The sequence below is a fragment of the Leuresthes tenuis genome, unplaced genomic scaffold (genome assembly GCF_036924035.1).
Source record: "Leuresthes tenuis unplaced genomic scaffold, fLeuTen1.0.hap1 SCAF_2, whole genome shotgun sequence".
In the NCBI taxonomy this organism is placed as follows: Eukaryota; Metazoa; Chordata; class Actinopteri; order Atheriniformes; family Atherinopsidae; genus Leuresthes; species Leuresthes tenuis.
In genome coordinates, this window is record NW_027325356.1 from 7,903,306 (window position 1) to 7,929,802 (window position 26,497).

Sequence of the window (26,497 nt, forward strand, 5' to 3'; positions counted from 1 at the left end):
CAGCTGTAACCCTGCTGCCATCCAGGAGGGAACACGCCAAGGAACACAACCTAAAGCCCTGGAGGAAGAGCAAAAGCCAGCTCGTCATGCGACCTAGGAGGAGGTCCAACACCTCAGGACTCAGAATCTCCTCTGCCTGACTGGGATGTGACCCAGAGGAGATTGGAAATGGAGAGCCAGATGTTGAGGCGCTACGCTTCAGGGGGCGAACTGAGGCTGAAGTGAGCCTGAGTGAGCAAGTGAGTGACAGAGAGAGTGATGTATGCGGTGTGTACAATACAGTGTTTGCATGCTGAGGGATAAGAGCCACGTGTGAGCCTCCTGTCAGAAGACAGGAGCTTTACCTAGATCTTCGTCTTGCTAGTAGTTGCTCCTTTTATTTATTTATCTATTCCTGCAAGATATGCACCACTGACAACTCCTAGAAGCTGAGAGGCAGCTCAGTGTGAGGTTTTATTTCCCACAGCTCTCTGGTATTAGTCCAAGGGGTGCTTCAAAGCTGCCGAGGCTCAGTAGCTCACTTCGCTGAGCCAGTCGCTCTCAAAATTGGAGGAAATGTAAATTACTTACATAATCAGCCCCCTCCTTTCACTCACATACGCCAAATAGGTGAAGTCAGCATTTAATAACACTGTTGATAACTGTGTAAAAACGTCCGAATAAAATCAGTCATCTTCACAGAGCTAAGACAAAGGACAAAACTGACATTTTATGTCCCTACTTCATGCAGCACAGTGTCAAGGATCCCTGATCCAGAGTCATAGTGATGATGAAGGTGAAGAAGAATCTGTTGGTCACCATAAATAAGTGTTTATCTTTGTGTCCTATCCCAGCTGTCATTGGACGAGAAGCCTATTATGGACTTTATAAGCAAATATTCTTTTTCACGTCTCAAAATATCTGCATGGCTTGACTAAGTAAAGACTTGGCCTGTACAGGTATATAAGCACAGTTTGCTTGGTACAGGGAATTTTTATTTTTCTCTGTTGCTGTGTTTTGTTTTGTTTTTTCTTTTTGCCGGAAATTTCCAATTAATTTGAATTTCAGTTGGCAGTCTTTGACAGGCAGGACAAAAGACTTTTTTTCCCCCATTTTATTGAGACAGATTGGCCAAGAGTGCTGCTGCCATCTACAGACTCAAGATTACATTTGTTACCCAAACACACACACACACACTTGACATAAACAACCAAAGCCTTGAATGAAAATGAAATGACCAGAGATGCCTGCAGCAGATGTTCGGGATACAGAGCATGCATGCAGCCAAACGAGAGCAGATTACCGGCATGTTCAGAGCTCCTTCACTCTCCTGCATGAACAGCTATGAATTAGCTGGCTGAAAGTCACAATCACAGCCTTGTTGTGCCTGCTCTGCTTCCATGACATCATGCTCTTTTTATGTTATGGTCATATACAGAGTTGTTCCTCACTTTTGAACATGTGACCTCTTCAAACAATGCAGTGTCTATTTGCAGCCATGTTAAGGGTTGAAGTGCAACTGATTTATTATTTATATATATATATATATATATATATATATACAGTAATATTTACAGTAATTTATTAGACAAGTAGGAAAAAATAAATAGGTTCTATTACAGCCAGCATTGTTGTCTTTCTCCTTTTCCGTAAGATGTGTTATCCTCTCTGGGTGGCCCTAACACAAGCGTTCACACTAATTTCCTTGTAAGTAACCTGAAACTTAAGCTGTAACTCAACCCGGATGTAGACAGGAACCGTTATAGCTCATGACAAATCTACCTGCTGTGAAGCCAAATGAGAAACAAATAATTAACCTCGGCTGATAGGCTGTCCCCAGTCCATTACGTTTAAATTATGCAAATTACACCCAAATTTAGACAAGTTTCTGTACTCTTGGGGTTCCCAGCTCAAGGGTGACCCTGGGAACAAATGCCTGTATGTTCCTCCTTCTGTCACCAGCTGCAGACAAACTGCAGCACAGCTCCCTGCTGTCGCTTTGACCACGTAGGCACGGAAATCACATCACCTCCCAGGAAAAAGGTGGAAGGTGAAGGGTGTGCAAGCCTCCCCTCTGGACTGAAAATAGCATACGTCTCTGCTGAGATGCAGCAGGTGACATGCGCACTGAATGGACAACTGTTTAGAGAGTGAATTGGAGGAGATATTTTGGAAATGTCACGCATTGGCATTATTAGCATACCCCTTTGTGTTAGCCTGCATGTGGGTACGCAAGCATAACAGGCAGGGATGCCTGCATGGCTTGCGAAGAGAAAGATTTATGATAGTTTTCATCAGCAGGGTGCATTCGCTTAGGACACGGTGGTTGTTTGAGGGGTCATCGTTATTTCTGTCTATTTTAAGTCAAACTCAGGCAACAAGCAAAGGAGGCGACTGCGTCAAGAGCAAGGCAGACGGCTTGCATTCCACAGTTGTTTGCTCCTTGGATAACTGCTCTGTAAAAATGGCCACGTGTTCAACTACTTTCACTCAAAAGGAAACAGTAAAGGCTGAATGAATCCCCTTTATGAAAGAAAAGAAACGCCACCCGCATATTTTGCCAGGAATGACTCAGCTTTCACATGGTGTACTGTGAGAGCACCTTCAGGGGTGGTATGAGCACTGATTCCTGCCGTTTCGCTCCACCACCTGTGCCTGCTACACAAGAGGGGAAATGCTGTAACACTGCCAGTGTCACTAACAGGGAAATGGCTGGATTTGCATTGTTAGCAGTCTCAGTGGAAATCATTTAGAAGTCTGGAGCAGCGAGCTGCCTGCTTGCTATTCGATTTCCACTTCTGCACATTAAATATAGAATTTAGAAACATATTTGTGAATGAATAAATTGTTTGTTTCATGAAGTCGTTATAGCTCACTGCCAAAATGACTTCTGCAACTGTGTGCTTAGCCTCTTTCACCCCCTCAGGAACACGTCAGGTGTCCCTGTGAAAGATGCTCTGCTATTTTTACTTAGAATAAGGAGAAAGTAAATGAGTGAGTCGGGGAGGGGGTAATTCACAACAACCCAGGGGTGTTTTTCAGACACACTAACCAGCTGTTTTCATCACCATGATGTTGTGGCAGTGAAAGCCTGGAGAGTGCTGCCTCCCTGTGTTTGGACACAGTAACTGCTACTGTTCACAGCAACGACACCAACGCACTGTCACCCTTAGCAATGCCTCGGCTTAAACGACCCGGCCATGTACCCGACAACACAGTAACTCTCATTACAGGCCATAATACACTTCCACAGCAGCTGTCAGAAATATGGCTCACATCCCACCTCCACATCACCACAACACAATGCTGTAACATTATGGAATTGCCTTTTGGTTAATACACTAATGCACCTGTAAGCTGGTGCCAATTGTGTAAGGGTCACTGGTTACAGTCACATGCTTTATTCATTAAAGAGTTTTTTTTGGCAGTTTTTGGGATGACATGGCCTGATAACTATGATGTGAAGGAATCTGTACTGTACTACTCTGTAAAGTCAATCAAATATTTGATCATCCTTTGGTAATATAACTACCACCTGGCTTTTGCTGAAAGAACAAACACAGCAGAAGCGATGAGTAGTGTGGATCTATGTTTATTCAACTAAAATATCATCATGAAGACAGAAATACAGCAGATTTAGTGCTTTCCTTTAGGCACACAGTAAAAGATAATTAGTGAAAGTGTGGAAATAGAATTTCCCACTACAGTAGGTGTGTGTTTAATACATTATTATATTCAAGGTCTAGAAAACAAAACAAAATCCTAACTCAAGAAAACATTCTTTAAAAGAGAACATCGGCACAGTAGATGGCGAATAAGGCTGGAGGAGATACAGTTGGTACAATCTTACAATCTATGACTTTGGCATAAGTGTATAAAAAAGAGGTGGTAAAAATCAAAAACATGAGGCACTTTCTTATGAGCGATATTAGTGGCGTTGTTTGTATACGTCATGAGCATAACCATAAAATCCCTTCATTAGAGTCAGCCTTTCCACGTCAGAGCAGTAAAACAGTGTCCAGATGCTGGCAGTATATGGCTAAAAATACTAGCTCTTGAGAAAGTATCTCGGGTGTTCCAGAAAATGATTGTTTACAAAATATAAAATGTTAAAAAAGGCCACTATTAAATAAAAACTTAAAATGCATGACTGACTGGTTATATGTGGATACAAAATGCTGTTAAAGAGTGCTCCAGAGATGAGCTTATTAAAGCTCATGTTGCTGATAAGAGAAGCTGCTGTGATCAGGATTACCACTCTACAAAGTGCCAGCTTTACTCTACTGATCTTCACGCCACTCATCGGTGTACAATCCGGTGGACGTATATCAAAAGTACATTGTGGGAATCAGAGTGATAAGAAAACTCCAGTGTTTTAGTCTCGAGGAGGCTGTTTCGCGCAAATTTTACAAAATTTGTGTAAAATTCCCATCAGTTCGTCTTTAAGAGGCTTTTTCTCGCCACTCTGATCTTAAAGATGTAGCTGAAGCTGCCAAATTCTTGAAGTGTTTTTCCCACACTTTGCTTACTAAAATGAGATAATCAGATGTGCAATTAGATATCTTGCCAAATGATTCTTATTAAATGTGCAGGGAAGAGGAAATAACGTATGGGCTTTTTAAGTATGGCACATGGTGACGAAGTTACCTCCGAACCCACACACTTTTCTTCTTTTGCTTCTCTTAGTATGGCTCTGCCTTTAATTTTTGATACAAGCTGCATGTAAACACCATTCCAAAGATCTGGGGATTGGACGGAAAGGAGGAAAACACAAGTTATTACATTTTATTTGATATCTTTACGTGCAGCACATCGCAGAAGAGTTCTGCGCTCACCTGTACGCAAGCGATCCCAACACCCACCGCTCCAATAATCTTCAAATGGTCCAGGATGTATTTCTCCAGTTTAGAGATGCAGCCACCCTAAATGAAAAACAGAGTGTCTTCATGTTGCATCAGCTGATGTGGGAGCGCTGCCGGAGTCTCACGGCAAACAACTGTTATGTATACAGTTCTGCAGCACTCACACACATACAAAGTCATACCAAATGCTCGCATCAGGCTCTCACCTCCACCTTGTAGATGTTGGAGGGGTGGTCCCTTACACCGCACAAATCTGTGAGCGTCTTACAGCAGCTGTCAGGTACCCTCCTCCGATCTGCATCTGAGGAGCGAATCCAGATGCTCTCATTCCAGTCGGATGAACTGTTGCTCCCACAGCACTTGAACTGATGGACGAGTTGCAGAAAACATGTCAAATATCAAAGAAAACGTATAAAAAGACACAAATGAAACTTTCTGTTTTACATGGACGGTTAAAATAAATTAGTACGGCGCCTCACAAAAGTAAATCACAGTGTAACTTAGGGAAAGAATAGGGAAGCGTTTCAGGAAATAGGCTTTTTAGCCTTACAGCCGATTCAGATGATCATTGCGACTGTGGCATCTGTACAACAATCATGACAAGTTATCCTGTTTAATATGAACAGGCAAAGCTTTGGTGTAGGGCTCAGTATGATACAACTGTAACATACATAAGTTCAAGACAACAATTTTTATGTAAAATGATCACAGAAGCTGAATATACAAATGGCAAAAACAAAAAAACTAATGTCTTCCTTCAGAGTGTTGTGCGTCTCCAGATCTCTCATTAATTCACCAAAAGTTAGCTTTTCATTGTAATACGCAGTTCCACGGTTGTTGGCTGCTCCCTGTCAGGTCTGGTATTGCTGTGAAGCTCTCAGCCCTCATCTCATTTCACAATTCGCACACACTCGATTCCTCCACTCGACTCCTCTATTTGTGTCTTAGTCCCTCCCACCAGAGATGCGAGCGGAGGAGTCGAGGACCGACATGAGGCGCAATGAAAGGCATTTAAGAGAATTCTTACTTCAGAGTCATTTTAAACATCATCCAACGGTTGTTTCGCTGTAATTTAATACTTTAATTATTTTTCCCATATGAGCATTAAATCTGTTCGTGAATTCAAGGTGTAAGGTTAACATGGCACGTGCTCTTTAAATGTTGTGGGTACCCAAAAATCTTCAGCTAAGGACGCAGTGCTGCCTCCTTGCTTTTCGCTCCCCCACCATTCTCCTCAGTCCCATCTACTCTGGGTGTATTTTAGGACTCTGGACATCCACAAATATTTGGCTGGGAAGGATTTATGAGTCACAAGCAGGGTAGAAGAGTGAGGAGTGAGGAAGCTGAAATTAGAAAAATTAAATGAGCCTTCAGTGATGAACACAATATGATCGGAACCAAACCTGATAGTAAAAAGGAGGATTTTATGCTCAGTCTAAAATCTCATTGGCTCATCTCAGTTTTAGACATTGTGATTCATTCAAATGCATAACGTTGACAACTTCCTGTTACCTTCTATCAGGACTTATAACAAATGCCTCCACGAGTGCCTGTCCAACTTATTCTCAGAGAAGGTGACAACAACTGTCATCAGCAGGAGCACACAGGAGAAAACAAAACATATATCAGCTGATGAAATGCATCTTAAAGCGTAGATGTGAGTAGATGGATCACATCGTGCTCGTTTGAATGAACTTATAAGTGATGTAGTCTGACCTAATTGAGCAGGACAGTGTTTAAAAATCAATACTGACCCAAGGAATTGTGGGTTCTGTAGCAGTTTGTTGCTTTAATGTTGCCACTGTGAAAGAGACAAGCGCATAAATGTTTATACGTCTGCACCGTGAATGATGCTGTGCACGGACAGGGTTATGCAGCCCTAAAAAAAAAAGTTAAAATACCTGCGCTTCATCTCAAAACCAAACTGAAACCAAACAATAGAGTGACTGTAAAAGTTGTGGCATCTTGAAGAATATTAGAAACTAATCAAGGCTGGCGGTGGCATCTGCAGTGCAGGCTGTTGTGTTGTATTATATGGAAGAGGTAAAGACCCAATAGATCATTTGTAACAATAATTCAGTGTTTTGAGCTCTGTGGTCGGTTTTATTTTTGTAGCACATACTTTTCCTCTCAGGGGAGAGTGAACAATATTTAGCAGAGACATATGCTATTGATATATGACGACCCAAAATTCCCTTTAAATTGAATGATGATAAGCCACAGTTTGTTCTGTTATCCCACAAGCTGCTAAGAATCTAAGAGTAATATCTGATTCTAACCCCAGTTTTGATGCGCAGGTCAAACATATTGTTTAGTTTAGTTTTTTTTTTCCAGCTTAAGAGAATATAAGAAAATAAATGAATTAATCAAATCAGGTAATGTCTTTTCTATTCTCGTTTTGACTACTGTAATTCACTGTATTCAGGTATCCATCAGGGCTCGCTCCATCATCTCCAGTGGATTAGTGGGAGAAAAAAGGCATGATTACCCGTGCTTGCCTCACTACTCAATCTCCCTGTTGGACTTCAATCTGATTTCTGAATCTTACCTTCTGAGCCTTAAATGACCTTGCCCCCACATACATATCAGACTTATTAATGTTCCCTCCCAATCACTGAGATCTAGAAATAGTGCACCGCTAACTATTTCGAGACCACAGTTTGTGACAGGGGGTGGAGGGGTGGAGGTGGGGGGGTCAGGCCTTCTCAATCAGAGTCCATTCCAGTATTTAAGCCAAGCTAGGCTTCAACTCCTGATGCCAGCATTATGTGCACATTAACAATCAGCCACAACATTAAAACCACAGAGGTCCTCCCTCGTGTTACCAAAGCTCCTCTGAGAGCAAAAACACAAGGCCTCTTACAGTCTCCTGTGATGTGTGACATCTGGACTTAAGAAGTGGATGCTATGGGCAGTGCAGGTCGCTGGGTGGCACCTAGATGGATAAAGCTTGCTGCACTGGTACACATAAAATGAAATCAGATTAGGATCATTGGTTTTTGGAGGCTGCTTCAACGCCGTGGCTTTTTAACATGCTTCTCAATCTGATCTCGCTGGTTAGAGTTCGACTGGTTTAAAGCAAGGTTGAGGTGAGAGTGACATGACAGATTAGCATCCACACAAACCCAAACTTTTCCAGCACAACACTGCATTGTAACAAGATGATCAAAGTACTCCCTCAGTGGTTTTTAAGTTGTGGTCCGTGGGTGTATTTTGTTATGAGAATGACACCATTCCCAATAGGCATACCAGTATTTAAAAAAAACAACTTAATAATTTCTAAAACGGGGTAAAAGCACCACATGCTAAGAAACGTTTCAAAATGGTACAAATTAAAGTTTATGAAAAAAAATAAAATAAAAGAATCCGTGCAGACACCAAATGGCCTGAAAAACAAACTGCAGTCTCATCTGCTTCTCAGGTTTATCCAGTCCTGCTGTCAACTGGTATAAGCAAAAGATGGGTGTGGACAAGTCCATCATGCTAAGCTGCAGTCAGAAGGACCGGAATCGGATTTGCTTCGACTCGCCCCCATCATCAAAATCTCTAATCTGATGGGATGATAGGTTAAAAAAAATGTTGTCCAATCAACAAACCACTTGGAGATCCATGTGACTTGTGTTTAAAAGCTCAGGTTGATTTTTAACATGACAGTGTGGAGGCCAACAGCTCCCTAAATACATACAGCTTTTTCTGATTTTAAGAAATATTGTGATAGTAAGAACTATAACGAGGCCAACTTTGATCATGTGAAATATGTAGTTGTGCCCATCCATCCATCTTATTCATCTATATATCGATTCAATCATCCATCCACTTACCTCCTGCTGCAGTTTGTCCACAGCCTCGGTGATATGCTCATGCCCGTCTTGACTATACTTCATAATCAGAGTCTCCCTCAGGTTCTGCTTCAGCTCCTCATTCAACTGTTCAGACACACAAACACACATAAATGCAGCAGCAGCCCACTACAATCACCACAAAACTATCAGACAATCACTGGGCATGGCCATAAGGGACGAATTAGCTGCAGTTGTTGACTTAGCTAAAGATAGCACATTTATAGCACAGAGGACAAAAGCTCTCTCTTAAGATACATGTCATGGACGGCAGTTCTAACAACAGTGAAGCAGATGACGCCAGGGCAAACGCAGAGGAAGTCTGTTTTTTTTGTTCTCTCGACCGGTGGCAGCTCAACGAAGGAGCAGGAGGTCTGGGGGGCTTAGTTTCTATGGCAACAAGCCAGCTGGGGAACTGCTGTAAATCAAAGCGTGAAGGAGATATCAAGGGAATGAATGATGAAGAGAGGAATGGGAGAGATGAGAGACGAGAGGAGAAGACAAAGGAAGGAGATAAGGGAAGGTGGAGCTGTTCAGCTTAACATTTTACCTGTTGACAGTCTGGGAAACACTGCGGCAGTAACGTGGAAACGCTAGAAACAGCGGGTGTGATGGTGAAAGGGATCATGGCAGTTCAGTCACCACATACAAGTAACAGGAATTAAAGTCTCTGTGCAGGTGAGGATCAGAAATCAGTCTCACTCATCTGCAGAGTCACACACATGAAACATGTGCTTCCAGGTTCATTTTATTGTCCTTTGTTTACATTTGAGTTGAATAAACATGACAATGTTTTCTGTGGAATATTGATAGGAAAACTGAGCTCACAGTGTTTTCATACGAGTGCATAAAAAAAAGAAATGTAGGGCTAGGAAACAAAGCCCAGCATAAGCAATATATCATGCAAAGTATCTGCACTAAAGTTGGGAGTCTAATTAAAATGATTCAAATTTATCACGTTAAATAGCAGAAGTCCTTTGGTTTGGACTGATGCCCATCAGATATTTTAAATTAGCCATTAAATCCCAGCAGGTTCACCCTGGACAGGTCACCAAATCATCTCAGGGCCAAAAAAGGGACAAACAAGGCTAACGACCATACATGCCTAAGTACCAGGAGAAGAGCTATTAAATCTATAGTATTGAACTATTAAGAGCCACTTGTCAAATAATCTCACATATGAAACAAACATATAGATAAAAAAATATATAGATAATACAGCATATAAAGACCATATTTACAAGATCTTTAATGCAGATTTGAAATTTGGCAACCTGAAGCTACAAGTACCGGTATTTGTTTAAATCAAAAGTAATTCTTCTATTTCAGAACGTGTATATTTACATCTTGTGTGTGCGACTTTATGTGCTGATGACAAAGGCGCATGAGCAGATATAAAAATAAGACTTTACTGGAGGTTCTCTTACATTAAATTCTGAGTGCTACATTATACCCTTCGACTGAATGCACACCATTTATGTATAAAGCAGTTTTAATTAACTTTGGATCATTATCAATTATCGCAGGAACAAAATCTGTGGTTTTATTTTGGTGGCATGAAGACGATGCAAAAACAAAAAAAGAAATAATCAGTGTAATATTGGGAAAAAAAAGAAGAATGAAGAAGAAAAGTTAATCATCAACAGAGTATGAGCAGCATGTGAGAAATCCATTAAAGTATGTTTCAGGCAACAAAGAAGTTGAAAAAATGAGAAGGATTGCATGATAAATATGGAAGAAAAATGCACAGATTGCTTAATTTCTGTAGCTAAACACAGGCATGCTTACAAGGCAGTCTATCAATACAGAGTACATTTTGTGATGGTGTATAAAGCTGTTTGAATCAGTCCTGTGCTTCGCTTTCCCTGTGATGAGTAGTCGTGTGGAGCTATGCATTTATGCAAAGCATGCTGGTCTAGTAAAACCTTGGGGTGATTTCTGTAAGTGAGTTGGCAGCAGATTTGTGTATCTTGAACTAAAACGCAAATGTAGCTGTCACGACTTGTTACCAGAGAGAGGCGTGAATAATAATAATACTAATAAACGAAGAAGGGTGGCTTTGGAGATTTTAGCACCTTTTACAAGTGTGAATATTTTGAAGGGAGTAAAGGGGGCAGAGCTTTAGGAAGTGAGACAGAGATGTGGACCTCTGTGGCTCCTCATGAGTTGTGTAATATCAATGAATGAGGCAGTTATACTGACAGCAGTACACCTCACGAATGAAAAATGCTACAAGCCCCTAAGCTTTAGCCATGAGGGAATGATGCTGATGGGGAGTAATGTCATGTTAATGTCACATAAATAGAAAACTCCTCAATTACTCCTGTTACCAGTGTACTCAGTTTTGTGTGGATTCAGAGTAAATGTAGCGGTACCAAACATTGTTTTTACTATTGTTAGACATAAACTTGCCACTGATATACATGTAAAAAGCTCAGTTTGAGTGCATTTCAGTTCAAAATCACAACAAATGCTTTTAAATGACACTGACAGAGCGCTCAGCCTTGTACCACTTGAGGCATTTTTCATTCCATTTGGACTAAATGTACCACAAGTAATACGGGTAGTCAGATATTTGTATTTTTAATGGGCTGTCTTATGTTTCCTCGCAGCGGTCTCATTCATCATGCTGGTTTTGTCGTGGTTAAAATTATAGCACAGCACATGCCATGTGGGAACTAAAACAAATGTCTACGTTCTGTTACAACACTTTTGACTACGTGCTTGGGATAAAAATCACAAAACATTTGTCCAACATGCTCAATTGATCATGCGGTAGGATACAATAAAGCTGCTACACACTTTAACATGAGGTTTTCATAGTAGTGGAGGACTTTCAGTAACAGAGTAGACTTAGGTTCACCCACTGCTGTAAGTTAAGACTACCTAAAAGTCCTAACCTCTGTGTCTGTTTCTAAATTCATTTTTCTGTCATCTGAAATCAATTTCTAGTCTTTAGATATATGTCACCCATTCCTTTACCACTTCATAAGTACAGCTGAACATACGAATCCCAGAATAGATGGAAGGATTACCTGCTGGTAGTAGATATAAGCCAGGACGCCGGCCAAGATCTCCAACAAAAAGATACATAGCAGCAGGACAAAGTACTGCGGAGAAGAAAATACAGTTAGTGCATGGTAATGTGATGGGGATTCAAAATCAGAGGTGGCACCTCATCGCCTGTGTCCGACACTGCCTGAAAAGTGCTTTTCTCTTTCTATTAGAAACTATGTGCTGTGCTTGAACTGCAGCACTGCTACTGCTAACAGTTTTGATCCAAATAGAAACAATACAGAGTGTAAAGCATGTAGCATTCAAGTCAGCTGTTAATTAGAAATAAAAATACTGAAAATTCTGGTCCACGGTGGGTTTAAACAACATTTCTATAATAAGAACAAACAAAGAGAAAAAAGAAACAGACTCATTGAAAACTAGTAGCTTTCTGATGGGAGGACAAAGTCTTTCATCTACATTCCTACTTAGAAAAATGACTTCTGAGCAGAAGTACTCTAATCAACAAGCATGCAAGTAGCTGCTTTAAGAAGATTTTTTGTTTACCTGCAACAAAGAGTATGCAGTTTGTATCGATGGTATATATGCAAATGTTAAGGTTAGCATGTGACAGGACAGTAAAACGTTACAAGAATTTAAATTTGAGACATGAGAGCATGATAACTATGACAAGAAACACTTTCATTAGCCTGACATATATTGCAGGGACAGTGCATCACGCAGTACGTGTCCTGAACAACCCAGTAATAGTGGCGTATAATGATTGCATAACCTCCCTGACACACAAAAAGAAGCTTCACAGCAGATGATGAAACCAAAAGTTAAGTAAATAAGGGTCATACTCCATGTTTATGTTGTTTGACCTAAAGAATTACAGCCTGGTACTACAAAAAGTGAGTCACTGCACCATGTCACTCTCTGCTTTTGGAGAGATTTCCTGTTCAGAGTTTATCGTCTGCATCTGATTCATGACGAGGGTGATGGGAGTGGGAGGGAGGGTCTGTGTTTCATGCCAAGCGGAGAGTAGACCGTCCCTCTCCAGAATTAAAGACAAGAGATGTTATCAGAGTCAGACCTTGGCCCAAATTCCTCTCGCCTGCTGCTATCACAGGGAGAAATTCAGCCTGTTGAAGCAGAGTTGGTCTTTGATTTGATGACTTGAACTGATTAGATCTCTGAGGAGCTCTGAGCCTGAATGTTGAGCAGACTCCAACTTGAATTTTAGAGCTGTGTGTGAGGGTCCAAAATGAAAAAGAAGAGAGAGTTTTAGTTAATACAGCTGCTTTAAAGAGTTGTGCCAGGAGCTTTGCTGACATGGATGCTGTGTGGATGTCAGTGTCCAGACGTTAAAATGGAAAATGTCTGTAACTGGAGCATTCTGAAAAACAGTACGGTCAGAAATTTATTTAATACTTCCGATTTGATCAGACACATGAAGTTTAAAGACTTGGCTGAACACAGGGACTTCACTCAGCTGCTTTGGGCTTTGGCTCAGTTGAAGAGCAATCTGAAGCTGGCTTACAATTCACAGCTAAAAAGGGTCATTTATTTATAAGTGTCGATTGCAAACCAACGTCGGTGCCGTGGACAAAACACTGGAAGACTTTGAGGAGAAGAAAAGTTTCCTGGATACAGGAATTCATCGCTATGGATGGTGAGTCCACTGATATGGTTGAGAATAATTTGGAGGCACGTTAAATTGTACCCTCTTTACACAACATGCCCTTCAGGCAAAATTCTAGCGACACAAAACAAACTTCACCATCACCTACAAGTTCTTCCATCTGATGTAACCACGACTGGGGTTACTGTATTAAGAGTTCTAGTGTTTTCCCAATGTCATTCCTAAGCTTCACTGCACACTGGGCTGATTTAATCAAAAGTTAGCAAGGCCGCATGTCCGGAGGTTTCTTAAAATCTCAGAAATGCAAACAATGCACGGAAAAAGACCAGCAGCGCTCCCACCTCCTCCTGACTGATAATCCAAGTTCAAAGGACTTGTTGATGGTATGAAACATCTTAAGCAACAGCATCAACCAATGTTTTCTTACTGCTTTTCAGAGCTGTTGAGGTGTTGAGTCTTCGGAACTTTAATGTAGTGTGGTTAGTAGTTTGCACAGTATTTGTTGTATTTGCTGCACATATCAGTTTGAGACAGTCTTAGATGACTTGGACTTTAGTGACTTGGTATCGAGGGCAAAATATCTTAATTGGGTTATCACTAACTACCACCTTTTGCAACTTTTTCTCATTTATAGATTTAAACAACATTACATTCCTGGACAGAGTTTTGATCAAGCCAACATTTTTTACATAATATTCCCAACTAAGGAATTATCACTATTAATAAAGCTGATTGCAGCTGTTGAAAATAAGGATAACAGAGGTGGAATTTTTGCCATAATCATGCCGTGCGGCTCTCTCTACTCTTTCCTCCACAGCCTCTGCAGACTGATCCCACATGAAGTGCGATGAACAGAGTGTAACAGAGAACCTGTTGTCGCCGGTTGAGACTCACTGAATCACTGACTGCAGCGACTCCAGAGGATTCCTCATGATCTCAGGAACATTTTTTCTCATGGATGCTGACTTTACATCCAAGCTGCCGTTCTTCTCTGGGGAAACTTTAGGGCACAAAGTAATTCCTGCCATAAGGACTGTCAGCAGGTTAAGATGTATTGCATAAAACCTTTTTCAAAGTACTGCATTGGCATTAAGACTCCACAGTGTGTGGGCTGCCTGGCTGAAGCACACATATTCTTTGCAGAGAACTAACATCTCATAGTAAACCCAGATTCATTTTGATGAGCGCAAGGAGAATATATATATATATATATATATATATATATATATATATATATATGTATGTAGGAAAAAGTAAGGCTGCTAAACTAGAAGTGCACTGCTGCTTCTACAATTATTGAGCAAGAGGGAGTGAGGTCACATTAAAGGGGACTTTTATCAGATGAAAAAAAGCATCTGGAACTCAACCTGCAACCTTTTAGCAGCACACAGAGCTCACCTAGCTGTCAATTAACCTCGCTAATAAAAGGCAGTGTAATAGTCAGACTTCTTCAGTACACTGCAGTTGTTCTGCTGGGGTACAAGTATTGATTTCCTGAGACATTAACAGAGTTCCTCTTTACATCAAGAAATTGAAATAGTTTAATTAATACGCTTTTACTTCCTAAGATAATAACCATCAGATCTGCAAACTGTCCATCATTTTGTTGCCATCCATTTCCTCCATGTGACATCTCCATTTAAAAACTCTCCATTTAAACTCAGCAGTAATGCAAAGAACAAAAGCTCAGCCTTATGGTTCAGATTTAGATAGGGGCTTATCCATGTGTTCTGAAAGACTGCAAATATGTCAAAACAAGTCCAAAATAGTGCAAATTATTCATGATGATCACTCAGACTCACCGTTGAATAAAAATGGGAGATGTCAGCTGCAGTTTTATGGAATATGACATTCATAAATAAAATATTTTGGATGAGGACACCCCAACAACTTGTAAATGCTAATACACTGATTTAAAAGATAAGATGTCATTCCATATATCTGCTGCTTTTGATGCACAACATAAAATCAGTGTGGTACACTCATCTCCTTTATTCTCTGGCCGTTGCTAGTGATCCCACACCTACCTGACAAGTTCATTCCTTCTCAGTGATCTACAGCTGTAATTTCCACTCTTCGTGTGCGTAAAAAAAACACAAACAAAACAAGACAAAACTTGTCAAGCTTTTAAAACAATGCATGGACACTATTCAGTATCCCTGTCCATGCCAAATTCTACACCTGCCACTTTTCTCTAGCTCTAACTGACGGTTACAGACTGTCCGAAGAACATCTGTGACTCAATAAATGCCAGGCCATCATGTGCACCGATCATAACCAAGTCATGAAAGCCTCATCGGGTTCCGTGCTGCTGGCTGAGCAGCCTTCACTGCAGTGAAAGGGGGAATCAGTTGCTGTCTATTTAACGTGCAGTATACACATGATTGCACACGATACACACTGTGGTGTGTCTCACTGGGCATTTATTAAGCTTTGTTTACCCACGTCACAGCTGAAAAAATGTATCAAAAGAAAATGACAAAAACATTTGGGCTTCTCTTCTTTAAATTCTAAATTGAGAATCTCTTGGTTTTGGGCAGAAAGGTCGACAAAAATAAACAGCAGAAGAAGCCACATTGAGCTTGGGGAAAGTCAGGGAATGACTTCTGCTGTGTTCAGACAAAGTGCATGAACTCCAGCCTCCTTAAGGACTGCTTTCTATTTGGCTGTGTCACCTGGAAGGAAAGGTTTCTCCCTCTTCTCCCCGAGTCATTACTCTGTTCTGTTGCTTTTCTACCAGAATATAAAAAAACCAAAACAATGGAGGTGTGTGTTTGCAGACACACACCGCACCTCGCTTCCCATCAGACAGTTTTCCTCTTTATTCTTCTGACCTCTCTCATTCTTTGCACAGTGCGGACATCTGCAGTGACCTCCATGAAAATCTGACAAGGCCTTCCCTTTAATTAAAAGGCAAATATAGTTGGTTAAATTAAGCCTTACAGCAGTAAATTTGTGCTGTGAAGCTGTGATGGGACCAGCTTTTTTTGTTGTTAGAAGGTTGCAGGAAGGTGATGCCAATCACTGCAACTCCAGTTTAATTTCAGCAGGTAGCAGAGACTCATTACATAGTAAAAAACAAAACAAAACACACAATTATCCCACCCCCTTAGATCCCCTTCCTTTAACACGTTCGATAGCATCTCTCCTTGCTGACAAGTGCATTCTTTCACCCCCTAATTCTCAACTCTTCAGGATGCACCGAGCGCTTGAGAACTTCTCCACACAGAGGAGAAGAGGTGGTGCACAACACAAAGCTGTAAACACTGAGCTGTAAATCAACAGACGTTTGTGGGGGTTTTTCTTAAATTGGTCGTACACAAATCCATTACACAGGAATAAAGTTCCACATCTAGTTTTAAGTCTCGAACAGTCTCATGCAGTTCTATAATAAAAAGATGTAAAACTTGATGAGACAGAAAGTGTTGAAAAGATACAGAGGAACAAGACAAAAACAAATGGAACTCTTAAACTGACTCGCTCCTAAACTGAATCCTAAGAAATGGCTGATGATTAGTTAATAACTTACAGTTTTTAAACATTATCTACCAGTGAACCAAAGTAATGTCTCTCACTACTGAGCAATGAATGAATAAATAATCTATCTTTATGTTAGGATTAATTAACCTTTTTCTGTCCCCTCAAGTAAAGTGGAGCATCAAACTGGGTGGTTACGACTTACTAAATTATTCACCAAGTTACTTCTACACGATTATCTTTTTATTAGTGACAGTACCTTCTTAAACTACACAGTAACAGTAATTAAACCAGTTTTGTGCAGGTCATTGAGTAATTCAGATTTAATAGGAATGACTGGTCAACAGGATCAACCTAAGATCCATCATTTAGTCTTCCTTTACCAATTATTAAGTAGTTATTAACAAATATTAGCTGCTCAAACCAATTCCATATGGAGTGAGGTACTCGCTAACTAATAGTTAACAAGCACTTAGTTTCTCATTTGATCATCATTTGTTCCACTAAAGCAAAACAGAAATTCAAGTGATGCAAAGCTTCTGCGACACAAACATTTGAGTTTCACAGAGTGCAAGAGACCATGTGAGATGTTTGGATGAGAAAAATTAGTATTAAGAGTTGTTTTTTTAGTGCTGTCCTATGTCTTTGCACAGTATGTGTACCAAGTCAAATATGAGCAAATTCTCTAATTGAGCATTTGCCTTTTTGTCCAAAGTGGATGACACTTTGACGTGGCTCTTATATAACGGTGTCCTTGTAGGATCCCTTGTCTTGCTTGCTGTTTTCAGTGTTCTACATTTATTTTTCTTGCTTAACTCCTGTTGACAAACAAAAAATCTTTCACATGCCCAGAATAACCGGCTGGAGGTCTTCTTCACAGCTGGTTTGAGTCCAGCCGTCCTTCTAACATGTGACGTGTTGCTACAGCAGAATCAAGTTACAGACTGAAGTATGTCTGACGCTGCGATGCTGTGGAATGCATGAGACCTACCTTTCATCGTCGTACATGTAAGTATAGCCAAATTAACCTCACAGATGGTGTCTTTAAGGCTTTATTGGGAATTTGGCTGTATTAAAAACAACAATAATTCTGTCCACCCTCCTTTTTCTAAACTTTTTTATTCATTAAGAGCCAACAGTTGAAACGTGACTGATGACAAAAAGGTTTCCTGTAATCCTGTAAAGTAGTAGCAGAAAAAACTAGTGTATATGTGTATAGATATAGATATAAGCATTAAATTCCTTTTGTACAAGCGACTTCTGTCTCACACATTGCTGTGAGCAGCCTCTTTTCTCTTTCTACCTTGATGTGATCTCTTACCACTCGCAGTAGGCTTCTCTGCTCCTTGAAAGTGGCACAGCAGCCCAGCACGCCTGTTACCATGACGATGGCTCCAGCCAGCACTAGTATGTAGGCGGAGACAGCGTAGGTCTTAGAGGAGAGAAGGCTGATGTAGTCGCTCTTCTCCATCAAGGTCCAAACACCCACAGCCATCACAACGCCCCCTGCCAACTGGGAGAGAGACACTTGATAAGAGTCCGGTTTGTGCTGGTGGCCGGACTGGAAAGAACAAAGTACAGTACAGAGGAGACACAACATGAAGGTGCCAAAGAGAGTTTGAATAATTAACCATCCAAGGTAGCTTCAAAGTGCCAAAGGAGGGGCCTGAAATGAAAGTCTGTCGGTGGCCGAATGAGAACTGATAAATAAAATCTACTGCCGCCACTGAAGATCCAGTCCTGCAACAGCATAACTGAAGAGCCGATTGGAGAGACTCGGGTCAGTTCTCCAGGGCTGTCAGACTTACTGCGACAGGTTAAAATACCTAAACTTAGCAGCAGCTTGTTTGATTAGTTAATGACTTGACTGACAGTTTACCATGATTCACTGACTTAGTGATGAAAAAGGCTGCTTTTCTTAATCAAACGTGAGATTAAACTGAACATCTTTAGCTTTTGGACTGTCGGTGACCAAAAAAGTCCCAAATACGGGCTCTGAAAAATGTGAAAGGCATGTCTTCCTAAAGCTAAATAATTATAAGTTGTAGACTTGTCAATTTTCTTTTACCTAATAAGCATCTTTATGCTTCAAAGACTGAGGAATAATGAACATTTGATGCTTTGATCAAACACATAACGGTCATCAGGAGGATCACATCAGCGCAACATGAGTCAGCAGATCTCTGTCATCATGGACAAGCACCTACTGAGTTTAAATCAAGTTAATAAGAGAAGATGATCATTAAAGATTGATAACTGACTGAGACTGCAATGTGCCCAGAGACGGTGAGGCAGTAAAACACAGAAAAACTGCCTGTGGTAGAATTACAAAATGTGTTTTACAAAGTACTCAACAGCTGCAGCAATGCTCAGCTCACAGAAGAACCTGATAATAGCAGTCGACACACTAATTTACCACCACACACAAACTACACAGCAGTCTAAACTGACTTAAAGAGGCCTGCAGGCTTCTGTTTTCCCCAAAGTTATTTTCAAAACTTCTGATGACCACTAAAATGAACATGAAAAACATGTAAAAACCCCTGTCATCAACAAACAATTCAAGCATATCCCTTTTAGGTGGTTTTCAACTTCTTACTAACAGATAGATTCAAGACATAATCATCATAATTTGACACAGCACATTAAAAAGTTATGGCCACAAATAAAGAGATGCAGCAGAATCTGGTTGCAGTACTAACTGCATGGGCTGAAAGAAAAAGCTGCTGTAAATGTGCCATTTAAGCTCAATGAGCCACAGTAATTTGTGAATCCTGTCCAAAATCTAGTTCAAGTCATGCAAAGAAATCTTACACTTTGGCGACATCTACTGGCTGAAAGTGGTAACAACTGGAGCATCCGAGTGTGACGTTTATTGAGTCAGAGCATTCAGCACACAGCAACTCAACACAATCACTGTTACCTAGATTGAATAAAGAAAATTCAAATCTGTTCTGTGTCTTTATGCACAGCTGTAGCTGTATATTTTATTATATTTATATATCAGAATACCTGTCCCCAATGGTAGCTGGAATAGACTCCAGCACCCTCTTGAAAATAAAGGAATGGATAATTCTAACATTTATTGCAGTTTGAGATCAAGATATCACTGCTTCTACAATATCCATGTTAAAACCTGATGTTTCTTTCCTTGTGTTGTAGGTGCAGGAAGTTAAGTTGTTTTTAAACCCAGTGTTCAGTCAGAGACATCTTCCTGACCTTAATGGCTGCAGGGTTTATCTTCACAGTGCGTAAGGTCCGCAATGTAACAAACTGTATGATTTGGTCTGAAATATTCACTCTGACGTTTGGCACTGAGGAGGCTCGGTGATGTTTGTCTGCCAATGTGAGAAAGATCCGATTCGTTGGCAGACGGATGATGGTCACATATGGGAAGAGCTTTAAGTGTGATTTCACGTTGAGAATGAGAGAGAATCAGACAGACAGATTTTCTTCGCAGAGTGTGAGGGTGTTACACTTGTGTCTGACTCTTCTTTTACACATAAATACATCAGTTATATTCAGTACAACACTGACACTGGAATGTTTGGGGGAATTAGGTTTGGATGCTTCCTTTTTATCCTCTTTTTAAGTGGAAAACTTAGATGTTATTCAGTGAAGAGGGGAAGCAGAGGGCTAATAGTACCACAAATAATAAGGATTTGTTAATGTGTTAGGAAGGATGTCTTTTTTCCAATTTATGCCATTCAAAAAGACTATTATTCATGTCAATACAAGGGCATACTGTGTGCACGCATATTACTATCCTTGTTGTGACAGGAAATATGGGTTTGACTTGTTAAAACTTGAATATACCGGTCTCAGATTTATATGGAGTTGAGAATGCTTCTCCTGAAGACATCTATTAAAGACATTTGTTTCCATTGGATTTGAGCAGAAGGCTAAACACAGCAAAGCAACTGTGAATGCTTTCAACTGTAATCAGCAGCGCCCAACACACACACACACACACACACACAGAGACACACACACACACACACACACGGTTAATTCATCTAAATTTGACAGTAAACTTAAATGGTGGTAAATGTCCCTAACTGCAGCCAACCTTAACTGGTAAACTGTGACATTGTTTACAGTAACTGAGTAACTTTAATTTCATTTCTTGTCCCATCTGACTTCTCTTTAACCTCACTGCAATCCCAGAAGATTCAATATATCACCATAATCAACAAATAAAACAGCCAAATCAAAACACAAAAGACCTGAGTTGCATAAAAAGCTGTTCAAGTCCACACCTTCAATTCTGAGAGCCTGACCAAACCACACATTGGACAGAAAAAAACCTTTAAACAACTAAATCTTCTATTTAAGCTCAATGCCGACTGAATTCAAAACTTACCCAGAAGAGAAAGTTGAAAGTAAACAGGAGGTATTTCAGGCAGATGGTCCCACACGTTTCCCTTTTCTCCTCGTGAACCCCCATGCTGAAAAAGACAGCAGATTGTCAGTTATTATATTACAATTTGGTAGAAGCATTTTTAGTTTATAGGAGATTGAATATGATCTACTTACACCTGAGATCAAGAACCACAGCTTCAAGCTTCCCCATAAACAGTAGAAATGTAGATAAACTGACAAGTACGATACCTTTTAGAAACTTGTACAGCACACAGACATTTATTTAATACTATACCAATATAACTTCGTTTTGACTACAGGAACTGTCCTCAGGGACTTTGTAGAAACCTTTTCCCTGCAGGGACAAGGCAGCGAAAGTGCAGAGGAGGTATTTTATATCCTAACTCCTTTAAGAGTGCCAGTACTCTCTGAGTGGGGTTAGCATTGTGAAACATGTCTGTCTGTCTTCTAACAATCAATCTCCACCATGACTCATACAATCGATTAAACTTTTACCAAAAGAAAAAGTAGCACTTTGAACCAGTCACCAATGAGTGAGTTGGAGTTATGAGGGTAGGATGCAGCTCAGGCTGCAGTGGTCACATGGATTAGAAAATTAAAGCAGGGATTTGCCATCATTTTAACACATTGTGCAGCAGTAAAAGTTTCAGTTGGTACCAAAAAAAGTTAAGGATGCTCGCAACAAACTATTATATCAGCACAGACATGTAGAGACAATCAAAGCACTTAGCATTTAAGAGCGATATGTAATAACTGAATGAGTATTTAGCATAAATAAGTAGCCTAGACAGTCTCCAACGATTCTGTTTTTACAGGAAATGTGAAAATGTGGAAGAGACATCACTATCTATCTTTATACTATCTTTATATAAAGGCTAAAAGGGAGGCCGAGTATTAACAATTAATCTGCAGTTAGTTTTATTTATCCAATAAACATAGCATGTTACACAGAAAAGCAGGGCAAACCCTTCAAATCTGAAACCTGAGCATATTTGCAATGATTGCTTTTCAAAAAAAATACTAAAAAACATTCAAACAGTTAACACAAATACAGGCACATTAATTTAATCAACTAATGAACCAGTCGTTGCAGCTCTCTGAATTATACCAAAGTTGTTTGCAAGGACAATAAAGAAGCAGTGCACCATGTAAAAATGAGCTCTTGTGTGAGGCTTTTAACAAATGAGTTGTTACAGGGCTGCAGTGAACAGTGTGTGTGTGAGTGTGTGTGTGTTGGGGTGTGAGCCTAAGTGTAGACACAGTCAGTGAGCTGAGTTATTACATGTGCATGCAAAGATCCATGACTAAGCACTGAGTAAGAGCTAAGACTCGACCAAAGGCTAGAAATCTTAATAACCTGCTCCTTCAAAATTCAACCGTAGTCTTGCCACAATTAAAGCAAACAAAGTCTCAAGTTTGATGTTTTTAAGATTCATGGATCCCATCATGTAACGTTTTCTGCCTTCGTGTTAACTCTGATTCAAACATCCTTTTTTCCAAAGCCAAACACTTTGTTGGATAACTTGCCAGTCAAGTCCATACATGCATTCCTCTGACTGCCTCCTTCTGAAACTCCTTCTCTCCTCCTAACTCTTGGGTCTCCTTCCCTGCCCCCACATACACACTGCTGTCAGTTTAGGTGTGGGCATGGCATGAGTGAATAACAGAGCATGTCTGCTGGCCATCTGTTTAGGTGGGGCCTCTTAATGTGCTCCTGTTAATTAAATTCAAACATGAGGTAATTGCCAACTCTGTCTTTTCCTGTAAGAGCTGGACAGAACAGTGCTGCGTCAATAAAAGCAGTTTTCCTTTTCAAATGTTTACCAGCTTGCTTTTAAAACTAAAAAGCAGTAGAAATCTTGCTTCTGTCCAGAAAGTTTACCACTGGAGAAGAATTGATTTCCACAATAATGGATCCTCTTAGAATTACTTTTTTTCTTCAGGATATGATTCATTTTATCTGGGACACATTAAGCAAAACTATTTCCTAACAGAGATAGTTAATATACGTCATCTATCTGATATACTCTCTGTAAACTGCATTTGGTAGGCTGATAGCAGTGTTTTCTACCCCACTAGATTACAGTGATCAAATCACTTAAACCAGTTTTAACGTTTTTTTTATGGTCAACACAAAGACCGCACTGTTTAGAGCAGCTCAGCTTGGTCAATCAATGCGTTGAACTATAGAAATTGAACTGTCATTTTAAAACAACAAATTCCAAAACAAATGGAAATGTGGTCATTTCATAACATATAAAGATATGAGCCTGGGCTTGGGGGGAAGTTTTATCATCTTCTCGTTGAATAAAAAGACCCTGCACAGTTATCGATAATGAATAAAGCCATCAGTCCAGTGTGTTAAAATCTTTAAAGTGTCATGTTGGAAATCCAGAATAGTCTTAAAACAAAGAAAAATCAGATTAAGTCAACAAGATTATAGAGACATGCTGCCCTTTTTCTTTTCAGGTTTTTTTCTACAACTACAGCTATTTTGACTACATATAAGGAGTCTTTATGTTTGTGTTGCTAGTGTGGACATCATCTTGAGTTTTGATTCATGTAACTCACCTTTGAACATGACAAAGAAGCAAAGTTTGATTTTAATGAGACTAAAACTGGGTATAAATGGCAGGTATCGTCTTGTTTTGGGTGTCATACTGCTTCTATATTATTTTATCGATTAAATCAAGACTTTAAATCACATTTTGAGCACATGAACACTTTTTTTTAGAGTTGCAGTATTTGGCATCTTACGGTTCGATAATAAACAACTGGTATTACTACAAAGCCTATGCCCAGAGATGGGTGAGAAATGTGTCATTACAGCCAACATATTTGGTTGTAATTCAAATATAAATGCTGTTTTATTCACATCGTAAATGAATACATATGTTTTAGTGAAGACATTTTTATATAAAACCTAATCCAATGTATCATCGAATGGAAAATTTAGGTTAGCTATCATTAGAAATCTGTATCCAAACATAAACTAATCTGGAAAAACCGCTGGAAAGTGAAGTATTCTTGTAGTTACAGTAAAAGGTTTGACCTCGTGATAAGCACTTTAAATCCTCGTTTATTCCCTTAAAGATAAATAACCCTCTTTGTTTTTTTCCACATACATGAAAACACCCAGTTAAAAATCTGTTGAATACGTTTGCTTTTCAGCTGTTACGCGCAACAACGGCTCCGGTGGAAGCTAGCGCTAAAGTTACAACAAAGCCCCTACTGTGACCGTAACAGAACGGCCGTTTTTAATCAGCACGACCCACTTTTTATAATCTGATAAAATCCTGTTTAGTCACTGGGACTTTATATTAAGCTGTAACACGTTTTGGCCGCTTCGCTGAAGATGATAGCAACACGCCGTCTAAGCACTGCGACAAAGCAGTATGAGCTAGTACTGGACACCGAGTACTTCCTGCTTTCACTCACCTGCCGTTTCTTCTGTCCTCTACTGACGTTTAAGCGTGAAAAGTATGACAAATATTCCTATATGTCGCCTGTTTTCATTCCACTCTCCGTTGGAAAAAGCTTCTCTGAGGAGCTAGTGAGGACAGAAAGCAGAAAATCAAAACGCTGAGTTCATAAACAGAGGCTGGAGCTGCGGCTGACTCCACCCCGGGCCACCTTGCATGTTCCCTGCTTTTCATGTCCCGGGGCGATGCTTTGGCTTCAGTGTAATTCAAGCAGCTACTGAGAGAAAACGGGGCAATTTAAGAATGTTCTCATGAATTTACGTGCAATTATAGTTTTTATAAAAACAGGAAAGTTATGCAAGCAGACAGATGGACAAAAGAAATGGGTTAAATCTAATAAAACAGGCAAAAACAATCCTAATGAAAATTAAACCTACAGGCACAAAGACGAACTTTGATGGCAGCCAGGGGAAGCAAAGGAACAAAAACACAGAGTCAACCTTAATATTTCGAGCTAGAAAGGCAGTTAAATGACCAGGACGAGCCTGAGACACAGTATTACCAAAGGAGAGAAAAATATCAAAGATCTGCAAATGAACCACAACATTTCAAAACACCATAAACACAAAATTTCTCAAGAGACAGAAAATTACTGCAAGGAGACAAACAATTACATAAAAGAAACTCAAAACTACTTATAACTGATTTAAAAAATAGTAAAGGAGACATAAAATTACAACAAAAAGATTCAAAATTACTAGAAAGAGACAAAAAATCATGAAAGAAGGATACAAGACGACCACAAACAATGAAGTGGGACAAACTAAAATCACGGGAAGATGGGGTCAGTTAATAATTGCAAAGATATTCCCAAATACACTCAAAACAAGTCTGCATTGTTGGTCATAATTTGACAACTCAGTGTGGAAAAATAGATCATCAGAGCAGACTATGTTTCAGCTGCTGCTGCTTCCTCGACGACAGCTCTTCACTCTATTGTCACTCTAAGATAATCACCTGCACTGGTTTATCGTTAATGGGTGTTTCTTGATAAAAGTAAATTATTAGGATTATAGTTTAAGATTAGAACTGCTGCCAGTGGGGCCATCATTTCTGTCTCAGCACACCAAAACACACCACTGGACTCTCGAAGGGTTGTTTGGCCACGAAGCAGAGTGTTGGAGAGCAGCATCACATGACCAGGCCCTCACACAGAGAATAGAAAATTTATCATTTTCTAACAAATTCAACTGTGCACTATGTCCTAAATATTTTGAAATCTGGGAAGTGGGTTATGGATAAAGTAGAACCTGTGGTTAGTATGTGTGTCCAGATGTTTACGAGCACGATATGCAGAAAATATACATAACACCAGTTATTCACAGAGGAAACAAAGAGCTATGAGTCCAACAGTCATATAGATACAATTCTCTGAGCCCTACTGTGTTCTCTTTGCTTGTGCCTTCAGGACAGATGGTAAAACATATGCAGGTGTTTGATGTTGTGTGTCAAAATAACAGCTAATGTCCCAGAGGCTAAAGAAAAAAAAGAAAATTAACACATTAACTTTTTTCCACATTTTCCACAGCAGTAGTGTAGCTATTTTGTGATAAATATCATGTACAAGTTTAAAGTGAATTCCACTTCTTAGTTGAACATGCAAATAATTGAGTTAATCTGGCAGTTTATAATAACATCAGTTGCTAATCCTTAAAATGAACTATACTTAAGTTTTATCTCCACCATTGCCATGTTACAGCTTTACTGCAAGGAGGTCAATGTTCCAATAAAGCCCATAAATCTCTAATTAGATTAAGTTAATAGCTGTATTTATGATTCATGCTACTGACTATTATGTATCAGCTCTACCATTCCAGAAACCCAGAGACCAACATT

The 26,497-nt window shown here is 39.8% G+C and overlaps 1 protein-coding gene and 1 long non-coding RNA gene across 2 annotated transcripts; one reads left to right on the forward strand and one right to left on the reverse strand.

Moving 5' to 3' along the window:
* Window positions 1–11: 11 nt before the first annotated feature.
* LOC140301541 (uncharacterized) lies at window positions 12–14,553 on the forward strand. The gene is made up of 2 exons (XR_011914917.1): window positions 12–239; window positions 14,137–14,553. It is a non-coding gene; the product is annotated as an uncharacterized lncRNA (long non-coding RNA).
* LOC140301540 (CD151 antigen-like) lies at window positions 3,556–24,817 on the reverse strand. The gene is made up of 8 exons (XM_072380043.1): window positions 24,618–24,817; window positions 21,160–21,244; window positions 18,118–18,309; window positions 11,716–11,790; window positions 8,663–8,767; window positions 5,048–5,206; window positions 4,815–4,901; window positions 3,556–4,721 (listed from the first exon to the last, which is right to left on the reverse strand). The coding sequence occupies exons 2-8, from the start codon at window positions 21,241–21,243 to the stop codon at window positions 4,662–4,664; spliced, it is 762 nt and encodes a 253-aa protein (XP_072236144.1). The 5' UTR covers window position 21,244; window positions 24,618–24,817; the 3' UTR covers window positions 3,556–4,661.
* Between the last annotated feature and the right edge of the window lie 1,680 nt (window positions 24,818–26,497).

Bases quoted from the DNA above. Each gene is read 5' to 3' on its own strand.
- LOC140301540 (XM_072380043.1), bottom strand. From the start codon at position 21,243: ATGGGGGTTCACGAGGAGAAAAGGGAAACGTGTGGGACCATCTGCCTG. The intron at 8,768-11,715 runs GTAATCCTTCCA...GTGTCTGAACAG, and splicing joins CTTATATCTACTACCAGCAG to TTGAATGAGGAGCTGAAGCA. The intron at 4,722-4,814 runs GTGAGCGCAGAA...TCCAATCCCCAG, and splicing joins TTGGGATCGCTTGCGTACAG to ATCTTTGGAATGGTGTTTAC.